Consider the following 26,568-nt stretch of genomic DNA (forward strand, 5'->3'; position numbering starts at 1 on the left):
AAAAATATGCTAAATTCTAAAATATAAATGTACTGAATAATTTTTACAAGCTATTCCAGTAGAAGCTCTGGAATTCAGTTCTACCAAACTGAAAAAACTTGGAATACAGGCCCAACACTGATCTGTGTCCACCAGAGGTCCAGTTTTGCTTAAGTTCTAAGAGGTTCATCAGAGAGTTTACAACCCTATATATAAAGTCACAACGGATTTTAGAAGTCATTAAGTTCACCTCCCTCCTCCCCATCTCACAGATGAGGAATATGAAGCAAAGAGACATTAAAAATGACTTGTCAAGGATACATAAGTAATAAATATCAGAGCCAGGATTCATACTCTGATTCTCAAACTACAAATTCAGAACTCTTCCCTGTTCACCAGGAGGTCAGACCTGTTTGCTACTAGATGATTTTTTTTTACCCCCATGATGTCATTAAATGATTTACTAAGGCACGAAAATGTTCTACGTCTATAAAAGAATATCAGCATGGATAAATCATGAATTCTTGAAGTACTGACCTAAATTAGAAGCAGTAAATACTACAAAATGTGAGAATTGTGTGATACAGTAAGTAGCCAGGATTCTAAATGACAACGGGCTTTCTTTTCCAATTTTTGTGAATGTGGTCAAAAATATACCCCTGTTGTAATAAAACTTGTCCATAAGGAAAAAAAATGTGGATAACATCTGATAATACACATATATAAAAATGAGGTATGTGAAAAGCAAGAATCAGGCTCCTAGTAGAAAACAAGGTAAAAGAAGGGAAAATAGGGCCTTACAAAATGATACCAGGCACAAAGGAAAGCAAGCAAAATATGGGAGAAAAATGAAATAATCATATTGGGTATTTCCTATTCACAAAGCTAGTGGCAAGGAACAAGTGAACTAAGATTAAAGTTGTAACCTCCACTCTCATACGTACTTAGTTGGTATTCATTTATCTGTTCCTTTTCATGGGTTTTAAGGTTCTCACATGTACGTATTATCTCCTACGCTGTCACACAATTTCTTCTGCGGAAGGTGATTTAGTTCAAATGCTTTTCTATATATATAAAAATGTTATATATTTCAATTTCTTTAGCTATCAGATATTTAATTTTATCAGCTGCAAACATAACTATATTAATTCCAAACAATTTCATACATAGTCTTAAAAAATATATCAAGTATTCTAAAGGTCTTACTACAGCCAATTCAGTGATCTGAAAACATGCTTCTTTCTGTGATCAAAAGCTAACTTACATAATCTTCTATAATCTCTTTGATGCCTGCAACTGTTAGGATAAATATCAATGGCACCAGGGTAGTATATCTTCCTGTTGGAGAAACATCTGGAATTTGCTGCAAAATAGTAAGAAATGCAAGATTAATACAGATACCAAGATATTGGTTTAAATCCCTAACACACTGGGCATACAGCATGCCAAGGAAATGACAACTTGTACAGAAGGGTTTTGTTGTTAGTGGGTCAAGCCCCGCTTCCTGGAACACTCCAAAAACCACTATACTATTGCAGGGTTGTAGAGGGAGACAATTACCAACAACCACTTTCCAAAGCCTTTCAAAGGCTTCAGGTTTTGTTTAATTTTTAATTTCAAATATTTCATACTCACTAAGAGAAGTTTACAGAAACTCTCCTCTCTCTTAAAAATGCTTCAGAATGTTTATTCTTCAAAACAGTCAAGTTTAGAGTCTATTCACACTTGGGGTCTGTTCTCCCTGTACAAACCTTCTCTCCATTATTGGATACACTGCTCTAACCCTAACATACTCTCCCTGTTAGCTATGCTTCTTTTCTCTAAGCTTTTGTTCATGCTGCTTCTCATGCTTAGGGTACTATACCACTTCTTCAAATCCTGTCGATTCCTTCAAGATTCAGCTCTAAGGCCTATCCCAGTTCCTGACCCACATTGTTTTTTATGACTCAATAGTACTTAAGTACCTATCCTTCTGATACAATATCATACATAGCCTTGAACTGCTGCATTTTAAAATCTTTTCTCCACAGTTAGGCAATGAAAATTCCTTGAGAAGGCAAGGATTCTTGTGGTGGTGATTGTTGTCTGAACACCTAGTATAATGATGAGCAAAAAGGAAGGGCATGGATTGTCCTGACTTCACAAAATGAACATGCTATGGGCTATTCAAGATTTCCTTAGTGTAAAAAGAATCCATTTTTCCCATTTCACTGCTATTTCAAATCTATGTGAAACAACTTGAAAAAACAATAGAGCACTTTAAATGTGCTTCCTGACATTTAATTCTTTAATATACTACTTTACTGAACTTGCTGTGCTACATAAAAAGGGGAAAGAATTGTGTTTCAAAAGAGAATAAAGCAATCACGCACCTGGCTCTAGAAATACCTGAAAAGATTATCTGCCATAACTGCAGAAACCAGAGGGGCGGCAATACTCAAAGTCTCAGCCCCTCTTGTGTTTGCAAGAAAGTTATACCCTTGATTCCATTCTCCCAGCATCTTCAATACTATGGCTCTGAAAATGAGATTAAATGCTAAAGTACTATCCATCCAAAAACAATATTGACCATCATGTGGACATCATATCCTTTTAATACTGGAGTTCACTTAAAAGACCTAGTGGAGAGAAAGGAACTGTCCAGAGAAGGGTCAATGATGGCTAAATCAGTTCAATGAAAAAAGTCTCTCAGATCATCATTGGAACTCAGTCAACTGAGCTTTCCTTCTAATCAAGATCCCAGTAATTTAAAGACTCATTTATACTTCATTAGGACATCTGTGACCTAACACAGTTTTAATGAACTTCTGGTTACGCATAGAATAGATCAAAAATCCAATTACTGGGCTCCAATAATCATACATACAGTGTCAATGTGACTTTTTTTTTTATTAACTAGGATTTTCCTTACTAAACTCAATTTGAAATAAAAATTTTTCAAACTAAAATATCTTACAAAATCAGGGTTTTAGCTGTTTATTATTGTTTCCAAGGACACAGCTGTATCTGCACCCAAAATAACAAAACAAAAACAAACAAAAAAAATTACCTGCAATAAGGCAATGAAGAGGAAGAAGGCATTGGCAGCTCTTCTAATCTGCTCATACAAGAATCGAGGTAGAAATGTAACCACGCTGTACTTTGCTGTGCTGTAGGTAAAACAATAACATCATTCATTAATAACACTACTAATGTGGGGGAAGAAGAAGGCAAACATCTTTTAAAAATATAGTTTTGTTAAAAATCCAAAGGTAGCTTTTGAAAAAGCCAACATAATTAAAGAACGGTGGCTTTAAATAATTAAAGGCGGCTGCAGCAGGCACAAGCTTACAGCTTGGTCACATACTCCCAGGTCATCCTGACTTTTGTCCTGCCACTGGACTTTGATGCTGGAAGACAGAGTGAGGCTGACAACTTTGCATAACCCTGCCTCACTTAAATCCAATTCACATGCCAGTCAAGATATAACCCATCATCCACTATTTTACCCCAACATTGTGACATCATTGGTTCTCTTAAAAAATGATCAACAGCAACTAAAAGCAGTCAGGCCCGAATCTTCTGTAGATCATCTGTCTAGAAAAAGAACCTATCGCTATTCAGAATTTCTATTCTGACTTTGTATTGACTCATTGTTGCTGAGCTGATTTCTTACAAGTAAGGGACACAAAAGAAAAGGTTACAACTTAGAACTTAAGATTGCATGAATTGAAACCAAGCAGCAAAGAGCACAGTATTTATCATTAACATCAGGTACAAAATAGGCAGAAATTGCATTCAACATTTGGCAGGGTATTACTGTTTATTACAAACCTACAGTCTATGAATCATGCTCTGGATAAAAAGATAACACAAGCTTATCAATTAATGTAAAATAATTTGTTTTATTATCAGAAACTAAGAGATGTTATGAATGATCTTTTCAAATCACTTTTTTCTTTTCTCCACAAACCTGGAAAAGGTATTATGGGATTTGATACATCATTATTTCATAAATGTGTATTATATGTACATATGTGTACATACTACATACACACATGCATGTCCTTCACTTTCCCCCTCTCACATATTTAGTGTTCTAATTTCAGAAACAAAGTATTCCTGACAGTAGAGTTGCTAAAAGACTCTCAAAAGAAAATAATTTCTTTTCATTCAAAAAGACTAACAAGTCCTGCCAAAGGAGAAGATGAGCAAGAAAATACGCCTACATCCAAATTCTGCCACTTTTCCATGTAGTGCATTAAGACAAGGTACAAATAAAATATGGTACAAAAACATCCCATTCCAATCTGTTCTGCACAAGCTGACTTCATCAGTACAATTATTCCTAACTAGCAATTTGAACCACACAATTACAGTCATACCCTATCTAACATCATTAATTGATTCCTAGAAAACACTTCACTCTTACAAAGAGGCAATGCATGTCACAGAAACCACACTTACACACATTCAGTAAGCAACATAGCTCTGGAAAATACCTTAAATGCAGGACTCAAGTACTAACTCACATCTATCACTAAATATACAACTGCATCTTGGGCAATGGGCTGAGATCAGGTTTTATCATGTTATGAGTAGGGGAAAAAAACCAAACCACTCACTGATTAAGACATTATTATGGGTATACTTATGATTGTTCATTAACTTGTTGGTTTGGTACAATTTCTTTTGAGTTTCCCAAAGTTCCCTTTTAGTTTGTCCCACTGATTTTTCTAATATAGTAATACCACCAGAATGTGTACTCCTTGAAATCAGAGACTTGCTTTTCTTTGTATCCCTAGAGTTCAGCAAAGGGTCAAACATAACAAGTGATTAATAAATTCTTCACTTGTCTTCTCATAACAACTCTCCAGAATACAGCCAAAAACCAGACAAAGAGCAAAAACAGTTTCTTAACATCCAAAAGATATGTCCCAGTCTATAATTCTGAAGCACATATCCTTTTATTTTAAGGGTTATCCTAGAAGTTCAGTTATTTGGTTTATAAGCTGACAGCCAACTAGAAGCATCAAATTTTTAAAATGGGATTGAGGTTGGTTAGGAGATGGTGTACAAAAAGAGCTGGGAAAAGACATGTCAAGAAGGAGGTTTGCTAAAAAACAGACACTAATAGCAATATGAGGTGATACATGAGGAAAAAAAAGAAAAAGAAAAGCAGACTGAAAAAACACAGCTGTCTGGAGTCCAAATATGCAAAACTGTACTACAGTCCAGTAGAACAATTGCTTTCTAATTACCATAAGGTAAGAAAAAGTAAAATCATATTCAAATGCTCTGCTTAATAAGGCATGGAAATATTTTAGAAAGAATTCTGACAACAAAAGAAATAGTTAAAATGAAATTATTTTCTTATTCAAACTAGTAAGTTTTAGTTATTTGGAAAATCCATTTTTGGAAATTATTCCCCAAAGAGCACGGATAAAATGTGCATTTATAAATGTATATATATTACTAATTTCCCCATGTTGATAATTCATTAAAGACTCATGGAAAAACTCAAGGCCTTTATTTCTACAATATCACAAACATATACAGAGCATCCTTCCATTAGAGCTTAGAGGATAATGGAACTAATGATAAAACAAGGTGAGATGACACATCATTCATTCTTTGGGGATTGTATGTTATTTGTAGCACCAATCATTTAAAAAAATTATTAGTTAAAACAGCAAACAAAAAGCTCAAAAACACTTAGAGAAAAGATAAATCACACTAGAAAGTGATTTTCAGAAATACCTTTTCTGCTGTCTTTTTAATTTAAGGAGATCCATTTCTTCAAAATAGTTATAAAAATAATGAATACTAGCTATCATGTATACAGCGATTTAAGGCTACAAAGAATTTTATGCATGTTATCCCATTTAATCCTTATACATACTATGTAAGATAAGTACTATTACTACCCTTGTTTTATAGATGGAGAAACTGAGGCAGAGAGAGTTTAAGTGACTTGCCCAGGGTGACACAACTAATAGATGTCTAAGGCAGGGATTTGAACTCAGGTATTCCCAGCCCAGAGTTTCCTAGGTTCTTCCTTGGATTTTGGGGGGGGGGCATTTCCTGCTTCAGCAGGACAGTAACATAGGCTTTAAAAACCTACAGGCTTCACAGTTCTACTTGAAAAGTTGGGGTAGGGAGAAAAAAAAAAAAGGTGGGAACTATCTCATTTATCCCTATTGAGGAAAATACTTGCACTATTCCTGTCTGTTGGAAATCCATGGTAGTGTTGTCTGTTGTTGTTCAATCATTTCAGTCCTGTCTGACTCTTTGTGACCCCATTTGGGGTTTTCTTGCTACTGGAGTGGTTTGCCATTTCCTTCTCCAGCTCATTCTGTAGATGAGGAAACGGAGGCAAGCAGGATGAAGTGAGCTGCCCAGGGTCATGCAGCTGGTAAGTGCCTGAGGCCAGATCTGAACTCAGGAAGATGAGTCTTCTTGACCCTAGGCCCAGTGCTCTGTGCACTATGGTGCCACCTAGCTTCCCCATGTTAATGTAGAACAGTACAAAGAATACCAGACATCCGTGTTTGAATTCCTGCTCTGCTATTTGCTATGTGACTCCAGGCAAGTCACTGAACTTCCCAGGGCCACATTTCTTCCTATTTAAAATGAGGGGGATGGATTAAATGACCTCTATGTCTTCATCAACAAAAAAATAAGCTCCAAGGGCAGACTCTCATTTTTGTCTTTAGAGCCCTAGTAAAATGGCTGACAAATAGTAGGCACTTAATAAATATTTCTGGATCCTCTTCTCTTAAAAAACTAATTGTCCATACTCTAAATAATTTTTAACTCCCTTCTACTTAATCTAAGCACTGAAAAATATTCTCTCCCTTCACACTCAATTATCAACAATCAATACAGTCAAGTAAACTGAGTTTCTGTAAGTTGTGAACAAGAAAAGAGTGCTAACTCACTAAGAGACCACTGATGTCTCTATATCAGTCTAATTAATCTATTCCCAGCATCCCTCTAAACCATCTCCAAAAGCCAGTCTCCCACTGGCCTTTTTGTCACTAGCAAATGGACACACACACACACACACACACACACACACACACACACACACACACACACATACACACACACACCTCTCCAACAACTCCACTAACAGCCAACACTCAGAGCCTCCAATTTAAAGGAAATTAGGTTATCCCCTAATACTTGACAATGATTCTACCAATGTTTTGCCAACAGTTCTTCCCAAATTATATTGTGAAATGCTCATCTCTGAAAATAAGCATTACTACCACTCTCAATTATTCAAGCCCTTTGATCAATTTTCTCCATTTAGTTCCTCCTACTAACTACAGATTCATATGCACAGAACTACAGACCTAAGTGACTTTAGGAATCATCAAGTCCAATCCTATCACTTTACCAATCATGAAGCTCAGGGGAGAAATTTGCCTGATGATCACAAAAATAATGTAATGGCAAAGCTAGGCCTACTAGAAGTCAAAATTATTAGCTATTTCACTGGTCTGCCAACATATCTCTATCAGAAGGTGAGCATAGGAAAAGTGATCAGTTAAAACTCACATCTGTCTATATTAACTACTCTTTTTTAAATTCATTTTAATTTATCATTTATTTTTATCACTTTTCTTTTTAAATTCTGAGTTCCAAATTCTCTTCCTCCCACCCTTCCCCTGCTCACTGAGAAGACAAACAACATATCAATTAATTATACAAAAAGACTTGAAACTATTAGGTTCCTTTGGAGTTTAGATTCACAAGCAGAGAAAGCAAAGAAAGTGTGAAAATCAGGAACAGCAAAGTGGCCACTGGGTTGGCAATCTGTCTGAGATAGCCTGCCTACATGGTAATTTCCCCTAAGCAGTCATCATTTTTCCCATGATTCCTGAAATATGCCACTTCACATTTTTTTTACTTCCTGAAATTCTACCAGATAACTTTTCAACAAATGACCTCTTTTAAAATGTAATTCCTCCAGGAGGATTAAGGGCACTATTCTGTGTGTGTGTGTGTGTGTGTGTGTGTGTGTGTGTGTGTGTGTGTGTGTGTGTGTAACTTTATCTTATTGTGAATTAGCTCAATTTTTCTAATGTTTATGAATCAATAGTCCAAAGAAGTTTCTGATATACTGAGGGAATGGGTAGGGAAAAGAGTCACTTAAGAGGTTAAATAACTTTAGGAAAGTTGGACAGGATCTACTGAATCCTACTATTCAAAGTAAAGGGGCAATAGTACAGAGCTCACAATAGGAATCAAGAGATAGGACAGAAGGGCAAGAGAAAATAGGGTTACAAAGCCAAACTCAATCTTTTAAAGTTTTAGCCAGAGGTCAACTCTACACTAATCAATCCAGAAAAAATTTTCTCCCTATTATATCACATGTTGCTCTATATTTTGGGAGCCATAGAATGCAAGATTATATTTAAAATACATTCCCCCATTAAAAAAATGCCACAAATCAAAAAGTTTATCCCATATCACTCACAAAATTCTTTTTTATACCATTGTGTAGCTCTTTAGTAAAAATAAGGCCTAGATAGTGATTAAAAATGAATTTTTAAAACAAACTATTAGCAAATTAGGCACTGTTCATGATTCCTATTAAAAACTAGAGTCTATTGGGGATCTCTTCTAATTTTAAATTCCTTAAGAAAAAGGATCTCATTTATTGTGACTAATAATTCAGAGTTCATTGTTTTTAAACATGAAATGGTTGTCAGCAGAAATATCATAATGTGTTGTAGTGTGAACCTCGGAAAATAAGAGACGCGCAAGAAAACATTTTGATCCCAGAGTACAAAACTCTAAGTATGGGAACTTTAAAACAAAGCAAATGTCTGTCACACACACACACACACACACACACACACACACACACACACACACACACACACACACACACCCATGTGCAATGTTTGTAACCAGTTTCTAAATGTGTGTGAGAATTCTGAAAAATAGATAGATTTCCTATCAACTACTCTGAATGAACAAGCATGACGTGTAAACTGTATGCACTGGCAGTGATCTCTGCTATCTAAAACCCTCATTATCTGAAATTCAACTTTTAGCTCTTCAGGTGAGACTGAGACAAAAGTATGATGTCAACAGTTGGCAAAAGTTCATAAGATCCTTGGCCATCATCTACTCTAACCCTCATACTACAGATGAGGAAACTGAGAACCAGGCAATCAAGCAACTTTTCCATGACTACACAGATGGCAAATGGTGGAGTTGAGATTTGAATAAAGGTCCTTTCAATCCACATTATTTGCCATATTCCCATTATTGTCCTTGAGGGGAGAGGAGGGGAAGAGTATAAGGGAAACTAAGTACTAACAATTTCATGAGCTCAATAATTCCACAGAAACATAAAATCAAGATATACAGGATAACCTGGAAGCAGTATCAAATCTAAACACCGTAGTGATTTTCATCATACACCTCACCACTTTTAGCCTTTATTTAAAAATTAAATTTGTGCACTTCCAATTAGCTGGGAAATAAATTTACAAATAACATAGTAGAGTGTAGGAGCTGTCCATGGTCCTATCAGACTGAAATGAAAACTTTTAAAATGTAATAGGACTCACATGCTTAAAAGTAAACAAAAAATATATTTAAATGCAAATGATGTTTTAATGGACTATTAAATATCTTAAAATGAAGATATACATGTTAGATATTTTCTTCATTCAACAATAAGATTTATAAAATACCTGGAAACCTAGTAACCTGTTGAATTTCTTAGTAGCCAACTTAAAAACATAATTGTCCAATTAAACATTAGCAATAGAACATACCATGCAGCTACCACAAACATACCTATGCCATAAATGAAAGGGACTGATGGTATCGCTGGTTGTAGGGAACAAGTCAGGAAAGACACTTCTCTAGCAGGAAAAAAAAAAGGCAGAGACTACAGTGATTAGTCTATCTTCAAAAGAAGCCTGGATTGATGGAGGATCAAGGTAGAAAAGGGAGAAACCAACAGATTTTTCAGGAACTAGAATAGGTGATACTTAAAATTCATCATGAGAAAAAAAGCATCTGAATCTAGAGTTAAAGAAAAGCTCATTTGTGTGTGTGTGTGTGTGTGTGTGTGCATGCGCACACACACACATTTACTTTACTTCTGTAGATGTTAAAAATCCTCTGAATTAGAAAATGAAATTATTTTTTAAAATCCAGAAAATAAAAATGAGCTACTTTGACTTAAGAAATCTGTTATTCTGAATTTCTTCCATAATTTTATCACCAGACTTTATTAAAACATCTTCTGGATCATTTTAAATCCCGATTTGGAATTGATTTTGTAAAAATAAGGAGGGAAAAATGATATTTCACAACAATACTGCAAGGAAATCACAGTAGAAACATAACCCAAATATAACCAAGAGAAGCTTATCAAGCCACATATAATGTCAAGTGTCCAAAAACAGCTGTCACACCCAGGAAGTTAGTCACAAGGGAAAAAACTACCACAACAACTTAGCAACCACACTCACAATACAACTTACTCCCCAAATTCACTTCTTATTCGTAAGAAGAAAGACTCTAAGATCACTCTCTGATCTAATAAAAGGATTTAAGTGGGGATCTAGGAGGTTGTGCTGGTGTAGTGAAAAGTACACTGGCTCTAAAGTTAGAGTACCTGGGCTCAAATCTCACCTTTGCTGCATACTATCTATGAGACCTTGAAAAGTCAGTTATCTCCCTTCATGTCCTCATCTGTAAAGCAAAGGGATTGATCGAGACGGTCTCTGAGATCCCTTCTATGCCATTATCAGAAAAAGCTCCTAATTTATACCTTTGTGCAAAGTTGCTCCCAACCTTGTGTAAGTCAGGAATAAATCAATCAATAAACATTTATTAAGCAATATTAAAATGCAGTGCACTGTGAAAGATGTTGTGTAGGACACAAGGACACATGTGAAAAGGTCCCTTTCCTCGAGGAGCTTCTTTTCTATGTGGGGAAACAATACATATATATCTAAAAGTATACAAGGTATCCAAATATATAGAAAATAAATAAAAAAATATAAGAAACACAAAGAATAAATCCTAAACAGTGTTAAAAGTGTTTTCTTTAACTTCATATGTATATATTCATATGTATAATCTGTTATTCAGATGTTTCAGTCATGTCTAACTCTTCATAACTCTTTGTGATCCCATTTGGGGTTTCCTTTGCAAAGATACTCAAGTGGTTTGTCATTTCCTTTTTGAGCTCATTTTACAGACAAAGAAATTGAGGCAAACAGGGTTAAGTGACTTGTCCAGGGAAACACAGATAGGAAGTATCTAAGGTGGGATTTGAGTCTTCCTGATCCAGGCCCAGTGCTCTATTCACTTTGTCACCTAGCTGCCCCAAAGTGCATATGAGTAAGCATACATTCATATAAATATATAATGTACACATATTTTATATTGCACACATACCAAGCTTCTCCACTCTTAACAATAGCAATGATACATCTAATGCTAATGCAAGTCATCTGAAAGATCTTTAAGTATATAACCCAGAATCATGGACCACTTTCACAGCAATATAAACAAAAATGGGATTTATTTCAGTCCAGGACCTGTGATCCTGAGAGACAGCATGTGTGCATGTGTGTGTTCATGCATATCTATCCTATAGCTAAGTAAGGAGTATAAACACCAATGCCCACATTCCTAAAAAAAAAAAAAAAAAAAGGTTCATTTTCAAATTGGTCTCGTGATTTTTCTTCTTTATGTAGTCTTCTCTTTTTTCCTCACCATTTTGTGTGGATGTTTGTCAGCATGCATGAAAAATAAGGGCTTAAAATGATCCTAAAGTGCACCAGGCTACCTTGGAAGAAGGAAAGGTCTCTCAGGCAAAGCCTAGAGGATCACCTGTTACTCAGATCCAGGTTAGACAAGGTTGCCTCTGAGGTCCCGTCCAACTCCAAGACTGTGTTGAGGTTACAGGTATGTAAACACTTCTACGACTCACTGGAAGAGAAGCATCAATAGGATTTATGCCAGCAGGAAATGAACACATGGTTTCTGCATTGGTACAAAGTAAGCTATTTGTAGCCTGTGACATTTTTCACAATTGTACCCATGGGAGCAAACATCTACTGTTCAACATAAGCTACTGAGAAAGACGTTCCTAAGATCGTGACAGGGCAATGAAACCTTAGAAACTCAGAAGAATGAAGTTTCATAAAAGTGAGGAGGTTGGACTAGATGGATTCTAAGTCCTAGGTCTCAGTCTACGATCTTTTTAATGTCTCCTGCCCCCAAGCCTGGATGAATAATTAAAAAAGAAAGAAAATGAAAATCCTCATAAAATATGCAAGATCCAACAAAATGACCTTGGCAGCATCTAAAAATGAATGTCTTATTCTCCATTTTCGTTTTTTTATTCAATTACATAAGTATTTATTAAGCACCTGCCACATGCAAAGTAAATTATAGTTAAAAGAAGCAGTCACAGAGAGGATTTGGTATTTAGAAGGAAAATACATTTAAATCTACCTGGATTTTTTTTTGAGTATTTGCATTTATTTATTTAGTTATTTTCAGTGTTCCCCAATCACTACCATAACAATCTAGATTTTTCTTTCCCTCCCACCCCCTCCCTCTCTCCCCCACCTCCACACTCCCTCCCCAAGACGGCACACCATTTTATATAGATTCTACACATATACTCCTATTAAATACATTTTCACCATAGTCATGTTGTATAGAAGAATTAAAAATGAATGGGAGAAATCATATAACAAACCAAAACGCAATACAAAAGAAAATTATCTGCTACAATCTGCGATTGAATTGCATAGTTCTTTCTCTGGATGTGGAAGGCATTTTGCCTTAAAAGACCATTGGGTATCTTTTAAGTCCCTTCAATTGCAATGAAGTTCTAAGTCTACCAGAAAAAGTCCTTGCACACTGTGCTTGTTACTGTGTAAAGTTCTCCTGGTTCTGCTCCTTTCGCTCAGCCTCAGATCTTTCCAGGCCTCTCTGAAGTCTTCTTGTTCATCATTTCTTATGGCACAATAGTACTCCATTACATTCATATACCATAATTTATTCAGTCATTCCCCAGTTGATGGGTATTCCCTTGATTTCCAGTTTTTCGCCACCACAAAGAGGGATGCTATAAATATTTTTGTACATGTGGGACTCTTTCTCATTTTTATGATCTTTTGGGGATACAGTCCTAGAAGTGGTATTGCTGGATCAAAGAGTATGCACATTTTTTTAGCCCTTTGGGCATAGTTCCAAATTGCTCTCCAGATCAGCTCATAGCGCCACCAACAATGAATTAGTGTTCCAACTCTCCCACATCTTCTCCAACATTTATCATCTTCCTGTTCTGTTATATTAGCCAGTCTGATAGGTGTGATGTGGTATCTCAGAGTTGCTTTGATTTGCATCTCTCAAATCAATAGTGATTTAGAGCATTTTTTCATACAACTATAGATATCTTTAATCTGTTCCTCTGAAAACTTCCTGTTCGTATCCTTTGACCCTTTATCAATTAGGGAACGATTTGTATTTTTGTACATTTGACTCAGTTCTCTATATGTTTTAGAAATGAGGCCTTTTATTTTCCATTTTCAGCACCATCTATCCCATAGGAGGTGAGGGGGTATATGTCATCTTCATTATTCTGGACTTGTGAGTTTATGACTCCAAAATTTTTCAAAATTATTTTTCTTTATAGTGTTGTTGGAACTAAATGGAAGCCTAACCCATCAGATAACTCCTTAGTAAAAGATGTATTGAAATACATGCAAAAGAACATTTGCATTTGGAAAAGTGGGCTTATGGGGCATAGCAAAGAGAAGGCTGGGGAAATAAGGATACTGGCATGACTTGTAGGAGTGAAGATTTAAGGGGTGATTTGGTACAGTATCAAGGTCTGCCTTATTCCAAGACAACTGCACACATTCAAATCACAAGGAAAGCAAAAACAAAACAAACAAAAAAAATCTGTTAGTATCTGGAATCAGGATTAATTTCAGTCAATCATATCTTCACCAAGTAAGCTATGGTTACAAACACATGGGCTTCTGACAACAAGAAGCTTATTAATTGTGTGTTCATCCTTCATTGCTGAAGAAGACCATGCCATCAGAGAAAGGATGACATGACTTGAACTTGACTTTGTTTTTTTGAGTTAGGGAGGGCTGTGCAGGTTACCAGCCTCACTTTTCCTCTAGAGCCATCTAAATCCAGTGACCAGATATTCATCAGGATGACTGGAGATGACCCAGGATGAGGCAGTTGGGTTAAGTGACTTGCCCAAGGTCACACTGCTAGTGAGTGTCAAGTGTCTGAGGTGAGATTTTGAACTCAGGTCCTCCTGACTCCTGCACTGGTGTTCTATCCACTGCACCAACTAGCTGCCCCACAAGAAGTTTACTATTCAACAACATTTATGAAGTGCTTAAGCATCATGCTAGGTACTGGGGACCAACACTGAATGATCCCTTTCCTCAAGGAACTGCTGCATTCTCCTGGGATATAAAACATATAACTAGTAAGAAAGTATCTTTTAAAAATTAAAACAAAACCTTTTTTGTTCAACAGAAAATATTAATTTCTTTGGTTTAAGAACCCTTTCCAGACATTTCCCATCAGGAAAGTGGATAGAAAAAAATAATAAACAGGTCTTTTCATAAGGAAATTACGACCATTTAAGATGCTTGCTCCTAAACCCCAGAAGACACTGTGGCCCACCTAGAGGCAAGGCATTCTTTTGCATTCAAGATTAAGATATTGATCAAAGAGAAGAAAGCATTTTCAGTCCTTAAGGAGAATGGTACAGGAAGGAAGTGAATGATGACTAATCTGCAATGTTAAGCCCAAATTAGATTTAACATATTATGATCTTTTCCTTGTTCAAGATTCCAATAAATGTTACCTCAAATTGTCTTGGATTAGAGTCATGTCTAATGGTATAGAGGGACTGGATGATATATGGTCAGTCAGCTCACTAGGCTAAAAATGTTTAAATATTAGATTAGTAATAAAATAAAATTTCTTCTGGCAGACTTGTGCCTGCTACACTACCTAAGTACAAAGTAATGGAAAATGATTTCAAGGAGAGAGTACAAAAAGAAGAGAGAGAAGGAAACAATCAGAAAAGTTTTCTTACAGGAATAATAATCATAATGCCAATAATAGTAGTTAGCATTTATATAAAACTGTTTGCAAACACTTTATAAACATTATCTCATTTTATCCTCACAATTCTGATATTATTATTCCCATTTTACAGATAAGGTACTTGAGGCAAGCAGGAGTTAAATGATTTGCCAAGCTAGTAGGTGTCTGAGGTCGGATTTGAACTATGAAAGATGATTCTTCTGGACTCCACTGAGCCACCTAGCTGCCCAATTTTTTCCTCCAGAACTATCTGATTCTCCATGACCCGTTTATGGGACTTTCTTCGCAAAAATACCGGAGTGGTTTACTATTTCTTTCTCCAGTGGATTAAAGCAAAGAGAGGTTAAGCAACTTGCCCAGGATCAGCTAGTATCTGAGGCTATATTTGAACTCAAGTCTTCCTTACTCCAGGCTAATGCTCTTATCTATGGTGCCACCAAGAGAGCTAAGAAAGAGCTACTACTTAAATTGTGCTCTGGAGAAAGCCAAGGCTTCCCATAAAGCAGGTGATGGCAATTCAGTCCCGATATGAAGACTACTAGTGAGGAAGCACAGGTGGGGACAGCTGAATGTCATATACAGTCTAGCAGGTCAGTTTGACTATGGAGAGTGCAGGAAAAGGGATGATATGCAATGAACCTAGAAGTGTAGGGAGACATCTAGATTGAGGGTGGGGTGGGGTGGGGTTAGAGGTGGCTTAAGTGCCTAAGGATTTTGTATTAGCCTTAAAAGCAATAGGTGTTCATTGGAGATTTTTTGTGTTAAGAGACAAGATACGGTGTGAGACAGAGAGTCAGACACAAAGACAGAGAGAGACACACACAGACAGACACAGAGGGAGTAGGGAGAAGGACAGAGTGAGAGGGAAAGAAAGACAGAGACAGGAATGTTGAGATTTAGGTTTCAGGAATATTCATGTAGCATCTTTGTGGAAGATGCTTTAGACAGAGAAGCAAGGAACCTTAATGGGAAGTTATTGTAATATTCAGCATGAGAGCTGAAGACAACCTCGGTAGAGACTGTATGAATATAAAAAAGAAATCAGAAGAAAAGGACACCATAGATTATGAAACTGCTATTTCATTTGTCACAGGTATTAGCACTGGAAGAGACCCTGGAATATTTTGTCCAACTGCTTCATTTTACAGTTGAGAAAAAGAAGGGTCCTCCAGGCCATGATTTCCCTTGCATTGTGCAGCTACTAAGCTATGAAAACAGAATTTGAAGCCACGCCTTCTGATTCTACATTTAGCAGTTACTCTATCAAACCATGCTGGTTTGTGTCTGAACATGAGAGAGTCTTTTCCAGATTAAAAAGGAGGAAAAAAAGCAATGATTTTTCTTAATGATGCTGACCAAGAGCATCAGAGTAGCCCTGATCCCTGTGGCAATTGCTTATTTTATGGATATACTTTAAGCACTTAGACCTGTCTAAATACAGGAAATTACTTTTCCCACAACACTTAAAATCACCATACTAATCTGAAGGAAGTAATGTTAAAATTGATTTCTTTCAGTGCTATTCCTAAATCTAATCAGGTAAATAGAAACTGTATTTTGTTAATGACCACTAGGTGGCACTGTGGGTTGAGCGCAGAACATGAAGTCAGGAAGATGAGCTCCTTTAGATACCATATGGACATGGACCAATTACATTATTTTTCTCCACCTCAGTTCCCCCAGCTGTAAAACAGAGATAGCACCAACTTCAAAGGGTTGTTGTGAGACCCATAAAGGAAACCCCAATATGTAAAGAATTCAAACCTTAAATGCTATGCAAATGACAGCTGTTGCTGCTATTACTATCATTTGGTGATGTTCCCTACTCCAAACCCCAAGATTAGTTCATGATTTTTATTTTTATTTCTTTCTCCCAGATTTGTGGTATGACAGAATCATAGATCCAGTACTGTGGAGGATCTCAAAATCCATCTAATCCAACTAAGTCATTTCACAAAAAACAGATCCAGAGGAGTTAATATCCAATGTTAAACTGACAGTATCAGATCTAAAATTTGAAACCAGGTGTTCTGAGTCCCCAGCTAGAGTTCTTTCCTTTCTATCATGCTGCCTCCTAGTTTCACTGATCTAGACAACTCCTGGTGAGTAAATTCTCTCTACTAATATAAACTAGTAAGTATGCTGCAGCTTACATTCTCAAAGGTTAGGTGACTTGTTCAAGGTCACAGAGCCAATCTGTGGCAGAGGTGGAACTTGAAACCAGGTTTTATTGAATCCAAAGTTGGCTGGTTCATCCACCAATCACTACAACGAGGAGGCATAAAGAACCCAAAACTCCTTTGCCAAATTTTATCTTCTCGCCAAACAGAAAAACAAGCAACAAAAGCAACACTGTTTTAAAATTCTAAGTTTACTCGTAACAACACCAAAGAAGAAAACTGAAGACTGTGGGCAGTCACTTCCCAAACCCTCCACCCTCCATCCCCCACGCCCGTCAAAAGAAAAAATGCACCTGCAGAGAGACTGGCCTGAGATATAACTATGCCAAACCATACTGGAAGCATTTGTAGGTGCAACTAGAAAAGGGACAACAAAGAGACTTGAAATAGATCTGCCAAAGTTTCTATAGTGATCTTGTCAGCACTGACAATGGAACCACTGCATTTAGATTCTGCTATCTATCCTCCTTTCTCACCTGGCTGCACTACTTTGGGACTTCTCTGACAGTCTTACCCATTATTCCCCCAGGAAGTTCATTATTGGGATAACCCTATCATCCTCTAAGATCTCATCATTATCCTGTATCTCTCGGTTTGGAGAGTGGGACCATGGACTCCAAATCTTGATTTCAGGTGAGAGCTCAACTCAGACATCTTTTCATTTCCCACCTGAATCCACACCCCTCCCTCAATCTCCACTTTTATACTTCCTTTTTGTGTGTTGTCTTCTTTTATTAATTATATCCTCAGTACATGGTAGGCACTTAATATTTATCAACTGATCAGTGCCCAATGAATGTACTTTATGAGAAAGTGGTACTGTCATTTATGAAGTTGGTAAGTAAAGCTAGATCTTACCAAACATACACAAAAGAAATTCAACCTGCATGTAAAAGAGTTAAAAAACATTTAATTATCAATACTAAATACCTCAAAGAAGCACAAATTTCAAGAGAATGTAAAATATCATGACCAATATTATTTTTTAAAAGGTAACCAAGAAGGCATTAGCAACAATCAGTATCATAGACCTATTTTTATCTTCTTTAAAAAAATATTAACCCCAAGAGATCATAAAAATGGGAAAGGGTCCCATATGTGCAAAAATATTTATAGCAGCACTCTTTGTGGTGACCAAAACTGGAAATCAAGGGGATGCCCATCAATTGGGGAATGGCTGAATAAATTATGGTATATGAATGTAATGGAGTACTATTGCGCCATAAGAAATGATGAACAAGAAGACTTCAGAGAGGCCTGGAAAGACTTATATGATCTGATGCTGAGTGCAAGGAGCAGAACCAGGAGAACTTTGTGCACAGCAACGACCACAGTGTGTGAGAGTTTTTTCTGGTAGACTTGGAACTTCGTAATAACGCAAGAACTTATTAAAAAAAAAATACCAGTGGTGGTTTTCTAAGGCAAAATGCCTTCCATACTCAGAGGAAGAAATATGGAAGTCATTCGCAGAATGTAGCAGATCATGTTTGTGTGTGTGTGTGTTTTTGTGTATCATGTTTTGATTTGTTATATGATTTCTTCCATTTATTTTAGTTCGACTACATAACATGACTGTAGTGAAAACGTACTCAATAGGAAAGTATATGTAGAACTTATACAGAATTGTATGCTGTCGTGGGGAGGGAGAGAGGTAGTGGGGGGTAGATGTGGGGGGGATAAAATCTTAATTTTATGGTAGTGATTGTAGAACATTAAAAAATAATAAAATTAAATTTAAAAAATAAAAATAAAAAAATATTAAGAATAGTCTATACATGAATTGAGGGTATCCTTGATTTTAAAAATATGAGAACAGAAAAGTATGGCTTCTGCAGAATATTTTCTATAGCAAATCACATCTTCTCAGCCCCATGAATGAATATTTACCAAAAAAAAAAAAGCTACTGCCATTATTTCTTTTGATTAATTACAAAAATCTGAGTAGGTAGGGTGAAATGTAGTATTTGAGGCCCTCTTCATAGTTTCTCTCATATGTAGATAAACTTGTAGCAAAATGATTAAATATTACTATGAAGCCAAGCATTAGAAGGGCAGATATGTTTACTAAGATGTCCAGTGTCCCAGAAGAGAAACTACACAAATTTCTCTATCAACAATTTCTACGATGCTCTTCTGTGAGGATGAGAATGTGTACCAATATACAGGATAGGATTAAGTCCTCCATAATGAGTTCATGATTACTCAGTAAATCAGCCTAGCAACAGACATTGGAAAAACAAAGTGGATAAAAAAAATACTATCCAAATTATAACATGAGGCTGAGTTAGTTTACCATTACTTAAAACAGGCACTGAAGATGGACAATAAGGGTGTCCCCATATTTAGTAGTGAGTGATCAAATTTAGGCACATACACAGGGTTTTCAACGATCTACATTAATCCCTGTTGCAAAGGCTAGCCTTTTGACAGGAATGCTATGAGGTTACGAGTCTCAAATACCATGAACTCAGATGAAGTAAGAGCACAGAGAGCCCAAAAGTCAAAGAAACGCATTAGGCAGGTAAAAACTGGCAACAATGTATCATCAAAAATGACTTGGATAAAATTACGAGAAATAAGCTTTTGCCTATCAAAGAAGACATGAAAAGACTGTCATTCCTCTGCAGAGAACAAGAGGAATGTCTGTTACCAGATAGTTCATATATTGATCAATTTTGCTCACTTAAACTGTTATATAGGATGATGGCTTTGGGGAGTGAGGATAAGCAGGGTTACAAATGGAAATTTAGAAAATGTAAGTAAAAATATATTTTAAAAGGCTTTAAAAACAGATAATGATAAGCAGAGGTATCAAACCCAGCCTGGCAACATTCCCTAATGGAGGCTGAACCAGATTAAAACATAATTGTGAAATATTTAGAAAAATAAAAATACAATAAAATATAATGTTAATATGTAGTTTTCTAAGTCAATAGGCATCCAGTGACTGCTTCTGTGGCCTTATTTCTATTTGATATTACTGGTGTAGAGGACATGATCAAAGACATGGATGACCAGAAATGGAGAGAAGCCCATCATGTAGTGAGAAAAGTGGCAAGTGGATGAACAGCCCTAAAGTTCAGAATATCTGCAAAATATTCAAATGATCAGAGGAAGGTCTCCATGGAGTACTCCGAATACAAATACTATAACAGCTTGATGGAAAGGAACCAGACAATAATAATAGCCATGGATGAAATGTGTTATAATCTGTAATAATGATTAGAGAGCACCCAAACCAATGACTAAGCATCCATTAAAATACGAAAGAATTCAAAATGAGGCACCAATTCTCACCCTGCTCCACACACTTTATTTTTCTATGAAATGATCAGAAATAAATGAAAATTCAAAAGTGAATACTACTATACTACTATAAAGGGAGGGTTAGGAAACAAAGAAAAAATGAATAAATTCAATATGCAGCAACAATCTATTCAACACATGCCATGTGTACAGTCTGGTATAAGCTATAAAAACTACATCAGTTCACACTTACAGATCAATGGGGAGAATACATGGTACAGAAAGATATTGCTACATTTAACAAATACTAAGTATTAATTTTATGCAAGGCATCTTATTAGAAACATAGGATAAATAACCAAAAATAGTGGGGAAGATCCTTTTGTTGTTGGGGAGCTTACAGTCTACAACTAACTATAATATAAGGTAGAATATGGAAGAATAAGAGGTACAGTACTGAGAGGGTTAATCAGAGAAAGATCACTTCTGACCAAGGTGGAGAGACATTAGCAAAGACTTCATAGGAGATGGAACTGGAACTGAAATGTGAAGCATAGGCGGATGGACTGCAAAACAAATATCCCTGCTTCTGATAGACAATATAAACATGTATATGCTCTAACTAGTTTCCCTTTTAGTATCTGAGCATTTCATAGTAAGTAGTATGATTGAGTTATGAAACATTTCAAACACTGCAGGTGGCAGCTTGGTCGCACAATGGAGAGAGCTCTGGGTCTGGAGTAAGGAAGACCTAAGTTCAAATATGGCCTCAGACACTTAGTAGCTGTGTGACCCCGTGCAAGTCACTTAACCCTATTTGCCTCAGTTTGCTCATCTGTAAAATAAGTGAAGAAGGAAATGGCAAACCACACTAGTTTCTCTGACAATTAAACCTCAAATGGGATCATGAAGAGTTGGACATGACTGAATGACAAAATCAGTCTCAACAGTATCCATCTGTCTTTTTGTAAGGCATCTGAAAACTGTGCTTTATATCATAAGCCATCATACATTAGATCATGTGCTACATGTGTGCTGCTGAATATCTTTATTCCTAAACATAATATTTACAGAATGCTGGCAGCATGCTCAAAGGGGCATGAAATCCTGAATCTTACAGTCATTACTCATTCCTTTGTACTCTTGAAGTAAATTTTATCCCAAAACGTACACAGTCTTTAAAAATTACAAAGGTACCACTCTTTTCAACACCATGTAGTGGGAAAGACCCAGAAAAATAAAAGAAGACAATCTGGGTATATTTTCTTCTTTTCTCAACTTTTTTTTTATTTGTCCTTCTTTCTCCAATAGAAAATAATTTATTTCTTTTTCCTGTGGTGGAATGAAGCCTTTTCTTAACTACCCTATTAAATGGATACTCTCTTCCTAAAGATAGAGGTCCTCTTAAGAGAACAGGCTTCCTTCTCCCACTGGTGAGTTAAGTGGAGTAGGTTCCCTTTTCTCACTGGCAAATACCTCCTAAAGCCTTCATTCTATGGAAGGGCCCAGGGCAGACTTCATTCCCTTCCTAGCCTTATTTCTTGCTTTCAAATCTCAAAACCATGCCTCTACCACTATCCTGGGTCTTTCCACAGTACCCAGGGCCTCCTTATGCTGGGAACATCCAATTGCCTTCTCAACCCAGACTATCCCTCTATAAGGGCTGCCCCATTCTCAAGTGAGTTCCTCCTGGAGCCTCTGTTTTATAGGTGAGCCCAGAGCAGCCTGCATTCCCCCTCCCAGTTCTGTTCCTGACTTCCAGAAATAAAAAACAGGCCTCTGTTCTGGGTACTTTCATCTCTGCCCACCCTCATTCCATTCCCACCTCTAAACTGATGTTAAAAGTATACCATATTCTGGGCCCATCCTGCCTATGTTAGCTTCACTGTCTTCCAAACCTACCTTCATCATTTCATGCTCTTCCCAGGCCCTAAAATGCATTCCTCATCCTTTAACTTTACCTAATTCTTGCCCAATCTTAAAAGCTCAGATCAGGTCTCATTCCCAGGACATTCTCTGACCATTCATGGGACCATCCAGGTAAACTAAACCAAACTTCTCCTTTTACAGAAGAGGAAACTGTGAAACAGAAGGATGAAGCTACTTTCTAGAATATTTACTATATAACTTTTCATTCACTTTGACATTTAATCACATATAGCCTTGCATTGCTAATTAACTGTCACAGTCATCTTGTCTCCTAGACTATACTCCTCCAAAAGGAGGAGCTGGAAGGCAAAACCAAGAATAATTATTAATCACAGTGGAGCAGATTTGAACATAATTTAAAGAAAAGCTTTTCAACAACGAGAGCTGCTCAAAGGTACAAAAGGCTTGCCTCCTGGCATAGAGGGTTTCCTCTTACTAAAGGCCCCTAAAACAACAACAACAAAAAAAGCTAGCTGAATATTTGTTGGAGATAGCAAGAAAGGATTTTTATTCAAATATGGATACGACTAGATGGTCAGTCAGACAAGCATTTATGATATGCCCTGCATTGTGCTCAGTGCTTTACATACAAGATATAAACAGTATAAAAGGAAGACAATCTTGGTGGGTGGGAGGGGGGGGGATGACAGGAGGACCAAGAAAGGCCTCCTAACAAAAGAAACTATTTGAACTGGGTCTTGAAGGAAATCAAGGAAGCTAAAATGTGTAAGGAGGAAGGCGAGCATTCCAGGCATAGTAGGTGATGAGAAACACAGGAAGTGGAGCATCATCTGTCATGAACAGTGAGCAGGCCAGTATACATCACAGAGGGTGAGGAAGGGAAGAAAATGTAAGAAGACTGGTAAAGTAGGAAGGAGTCAGATAGTGAAGGGCTTTATTTGCAAAACTAAGTAGTTTATATTCAGTCATAAAGTAAGTAATAAGCAGCTTCTCGAGTTTAATGAAAAGAGGAGTAACACAGTCAGACCTGCATTTGAGCAAAATCTTTCTGGCAACTGAGTTGAGGCTGGCCAAGAGTAGATAAAGACCTGAGAAAGAGAGCCCAATGAAAAAGCAGTAGTCCAGAGGAGAAGTGATAAGGGATCAGAGCAGTGGTTAGGCAAATGGAGAGAAGGGGAATATACAGGGGCTATGGAGGCAGAAACAAGAAGTTACAATAGATTGGATATGTAAGGTGAGTGCAGGTGAAGAGACAAGCTGTTATCAAGGTTGCAAACATGAGTGATTAGATGAATGCTGGTACCCTTGACAGGACTAGGAGTTGTGGGAAAGAAGACAGGGTTTGAGGAGAAAGATAATGCTTTCCATGTCCAGAATGAAGATATGGAATAACAGTGAAGGATGTCTAAAAGGTGGTTTATGATGTAGAAATGCTGACTAGAAGAGGGTAGGAATGGATATATAGATCTAGGGATTATTTGTAAAGAAATGAAAATGAAATCTATGATAACTAATGAGATCACCAAATGAGGTTGTATAGAGGAAAAAGAAAAGAAAGCCTATGACAGAGCCTTGGGGGTGGGGGGACACATAGAATTAACAAGTTTGTCTGTAGATCAAGAATCAGAAAAGGCTACTGAGGAAAAATAATTAAACAGGTAGAAGGAACACCCAGAGAAAAAAAAGTTTGCAAGAGGAGATATGATTGATAGTATCAAGTGCTCCAGTGAAGTCAAGAAGAATGAAGATAAAATATTAAATGGTCATTGATAAATTGGCAATTAAATGATCATTGATAACTTTGGAGAAAGTAGCTTCAGATGAATGAGGGTTTAAAAGTAAGATTGCAGAGGGTTTAAAAGGAAGATTGCAGAGGGTTTAAAAGGATGTGGAAGAGGATGTGGAGGCACCTCGTGTATATGGCTTTCTCAATAAATTACCAGGCTGTCCACATGCTATGTATTGAACTGTTTTGAATACTGAATTCATTCTTTTTTGTTTATTAACCCTCTCTTTATAATAGCATTCACTCCTACCTTTGGAATTTTCATTTGTTTGCATCCATTACTATCACCTACACATACACCCCTTCCTTAACAAATCTCTAGCCCATCAACTTCTTCACCATTTAATCAAGCTGACCTCACTTACTATAAATACAAAGTACACAGAGCTTACTGCTGCTAGATAATCCTGCCAATTTAGTCTTAACTCCTCATCTAGTTCTCCACAGCAACTCTTCTAAGCCTTCTCCTCTCTCCTCTGGCCCCCCACAACACCCCTGTACCCCACATTTAAATCAGATGACATTTTCTCCTACTCAACTAAAAAGACTAAAAACACCTAACATTAATTACCTTGGTTTTCTACCTCTGCTTTTCACAACCTCAAAATCATTCATGCTTTTTTACTCTCCCTTTCCTTCTTCCTTTTCTCCCAGACACAGGAGACAACCATACAACTCACAAACACTAATCCTCTACCTACACACTTCATCCCATTTTTTCCCACCCTTTCCAAAGACCTGAATCTCCTGGTCATCAATTCTCACAAGCATAATCAGTCTCTACTTCTTCAGTGACTTATCTGCCTACAAAAATGTTTTCCTAGTCCCTTAAAAAGGTGCACTTTCCCTTGATCTTTCTCCTCTCCTTAACAGCTCCAATTTTTAAAAAAATTTGTCTACATCTGATACCTGCAACTCCTCACTACCTACTCTCTCCCCAACCTTTTACAATCTAATCTCGCTTCTGCCCCCAACTTACTGAAAATGCTCTAAAGTTAGCAATAACATCCTCATCCTAAATTTAGTTGTCTTTTTTTCAATATCCTTGGATTTCTCTAGTTTTGACTATTATTTGACTACTATTTTTGAATACTCTTCCTACCGGATTTTCTCTGATCCACCTGCTTGAAAATCAGCAGGTTTTCCTGGCTCTCTTACTACTACTCTCATCATTCCTCTGGTCCTTCATTAGCTGTTCATCCTCTTTTCTGGTTCCCATGATTGTCTTTAGCCCTCCTCTCTCTAGTCAAGTTTGTTATTTTACCTCTAAGCCTCCTTTAAATGTTAATATTTGTACTACTACGTACAGAACTTTGGGGATACTCAATTTTTACTTCTCCCTCCCTTCTCATACCTAATTAATTTCCATGGCCTATCACTTCCCCTTCTAACATCTCTAGAATTCTCCTCCACCTATCTATACCTACCTTTACCACCCAGGCCCTCATGACCATCTTTCTGTTCTACAACCTGAAATCAACTTACCTTTCCAGATTTTTCATAGTATTCCCTCCCATGTACTCCATACTCCAGTATTATTTTCAGTCACTTTCCTTCCCTGCCGACATGTATTACCTTCTCACACCTTCATTTACATTGTTGCCTATGCCTATGCACTTAATTAAGTGTTTTATTCCTACTCTTTTCCTGAAGCCTATTTCAAATGCTAGCTCTTCTGGAAAGTTCCCTTGTCCCACCCCCCACCCTGGTATTGACTTTCTCCCTCACATAGCATTCAGATTTCCCACTACTGGAACGTACTGCATACATAAATGGTGTGTGTATTACTACCAGTGTTGGTATCCCATCTCCCTAATAGACTGAAAACTTCTTTGAGGTAGGGACCAAATCTTACATAAACTTCCCCTGAGGGTTAATACAGTTCTTTCCATTCAACACGCAATTTATCAATATCTATTATATGTACTGTATTAAATAATAAAGCTAGATTTAACTATTTTGAAGCTTAATTCCATAAACAAATTCAAGACACCTTGACACCCTGAGCACAGACATTTCATTCTTTTGGCTCCCCCCTTCTGAAGGTCAGCACCTAAAAACTCAGGCTTTTTGGGGGGTATGGGGGTAGGGTTGGAGGAAGACAATTACATATGCCACTTTAAAAAATCAATGTGACCATAACAATTAAGGATGAAATAAAACCTTCTCCATTATAAGGTTTAAGACAAAAATAAACGGGGGAAATGGTACATGAGCTAAACAGTTTTATGAAGATATCAAGACACAAATCAATATTTATCTTTAACTTTTTATATTTTATTAAACAAAACCGTGGTATGGGTAGGAGACCAAGGTTAGCCTAAAAATATAAATCTCACACACACACACACACACACACAC

At 36.8% G+C, this 26,568-nt stretch overlaps 1 protein-coding gene across 8 annotated transcripts in view; it reads right to left on the bottom strand.

Annotated features, from left to right (window-relative positions):
• Positions 1-26,568, bottom strand: part of ATP8A2 (ATPase phospholipid transporting 8A2) — a 761,757-nt gene that overhangs the window by 565,600 nt on the left and 169,589 nt on the right. For all 8 annotated transcript variants that reach the window (XM_072611751.1, XM_072611756.1, XM_072611754.1 and 5 more), the window contains exons 3-4: positions 3,029-3,128; positions 1,244-1,342 (exon numbers count right to left, since the gene is read on the bottom strand). In XM_072611751.1, the coding sequence (XP_072467852.1) occupies positions 1,244-1,342; positions 3,029-3,128 (199 nt within the window). The remainder of the gene's footprint in view (positions 1-1,243; positions 1,343-3,028; positions 3,129-26,568) is intronic.

The sequence above is a fragment of the Notamacropus eugenii genome, chromosome 5, assembly GCF_028372415.1.
Source record: "Notamacropus eugenii isolate mMacEug1 chromosome 5, mMacEug1.pri_v2, whole genome shotgun sequence".
Classification (NCBI taxonomy): Eukaryota; Metazoa; Chordata; class Mammalia; order Diprotodontia; family Macropodidae; genus Notamacropus; species Notamacropus eugenii.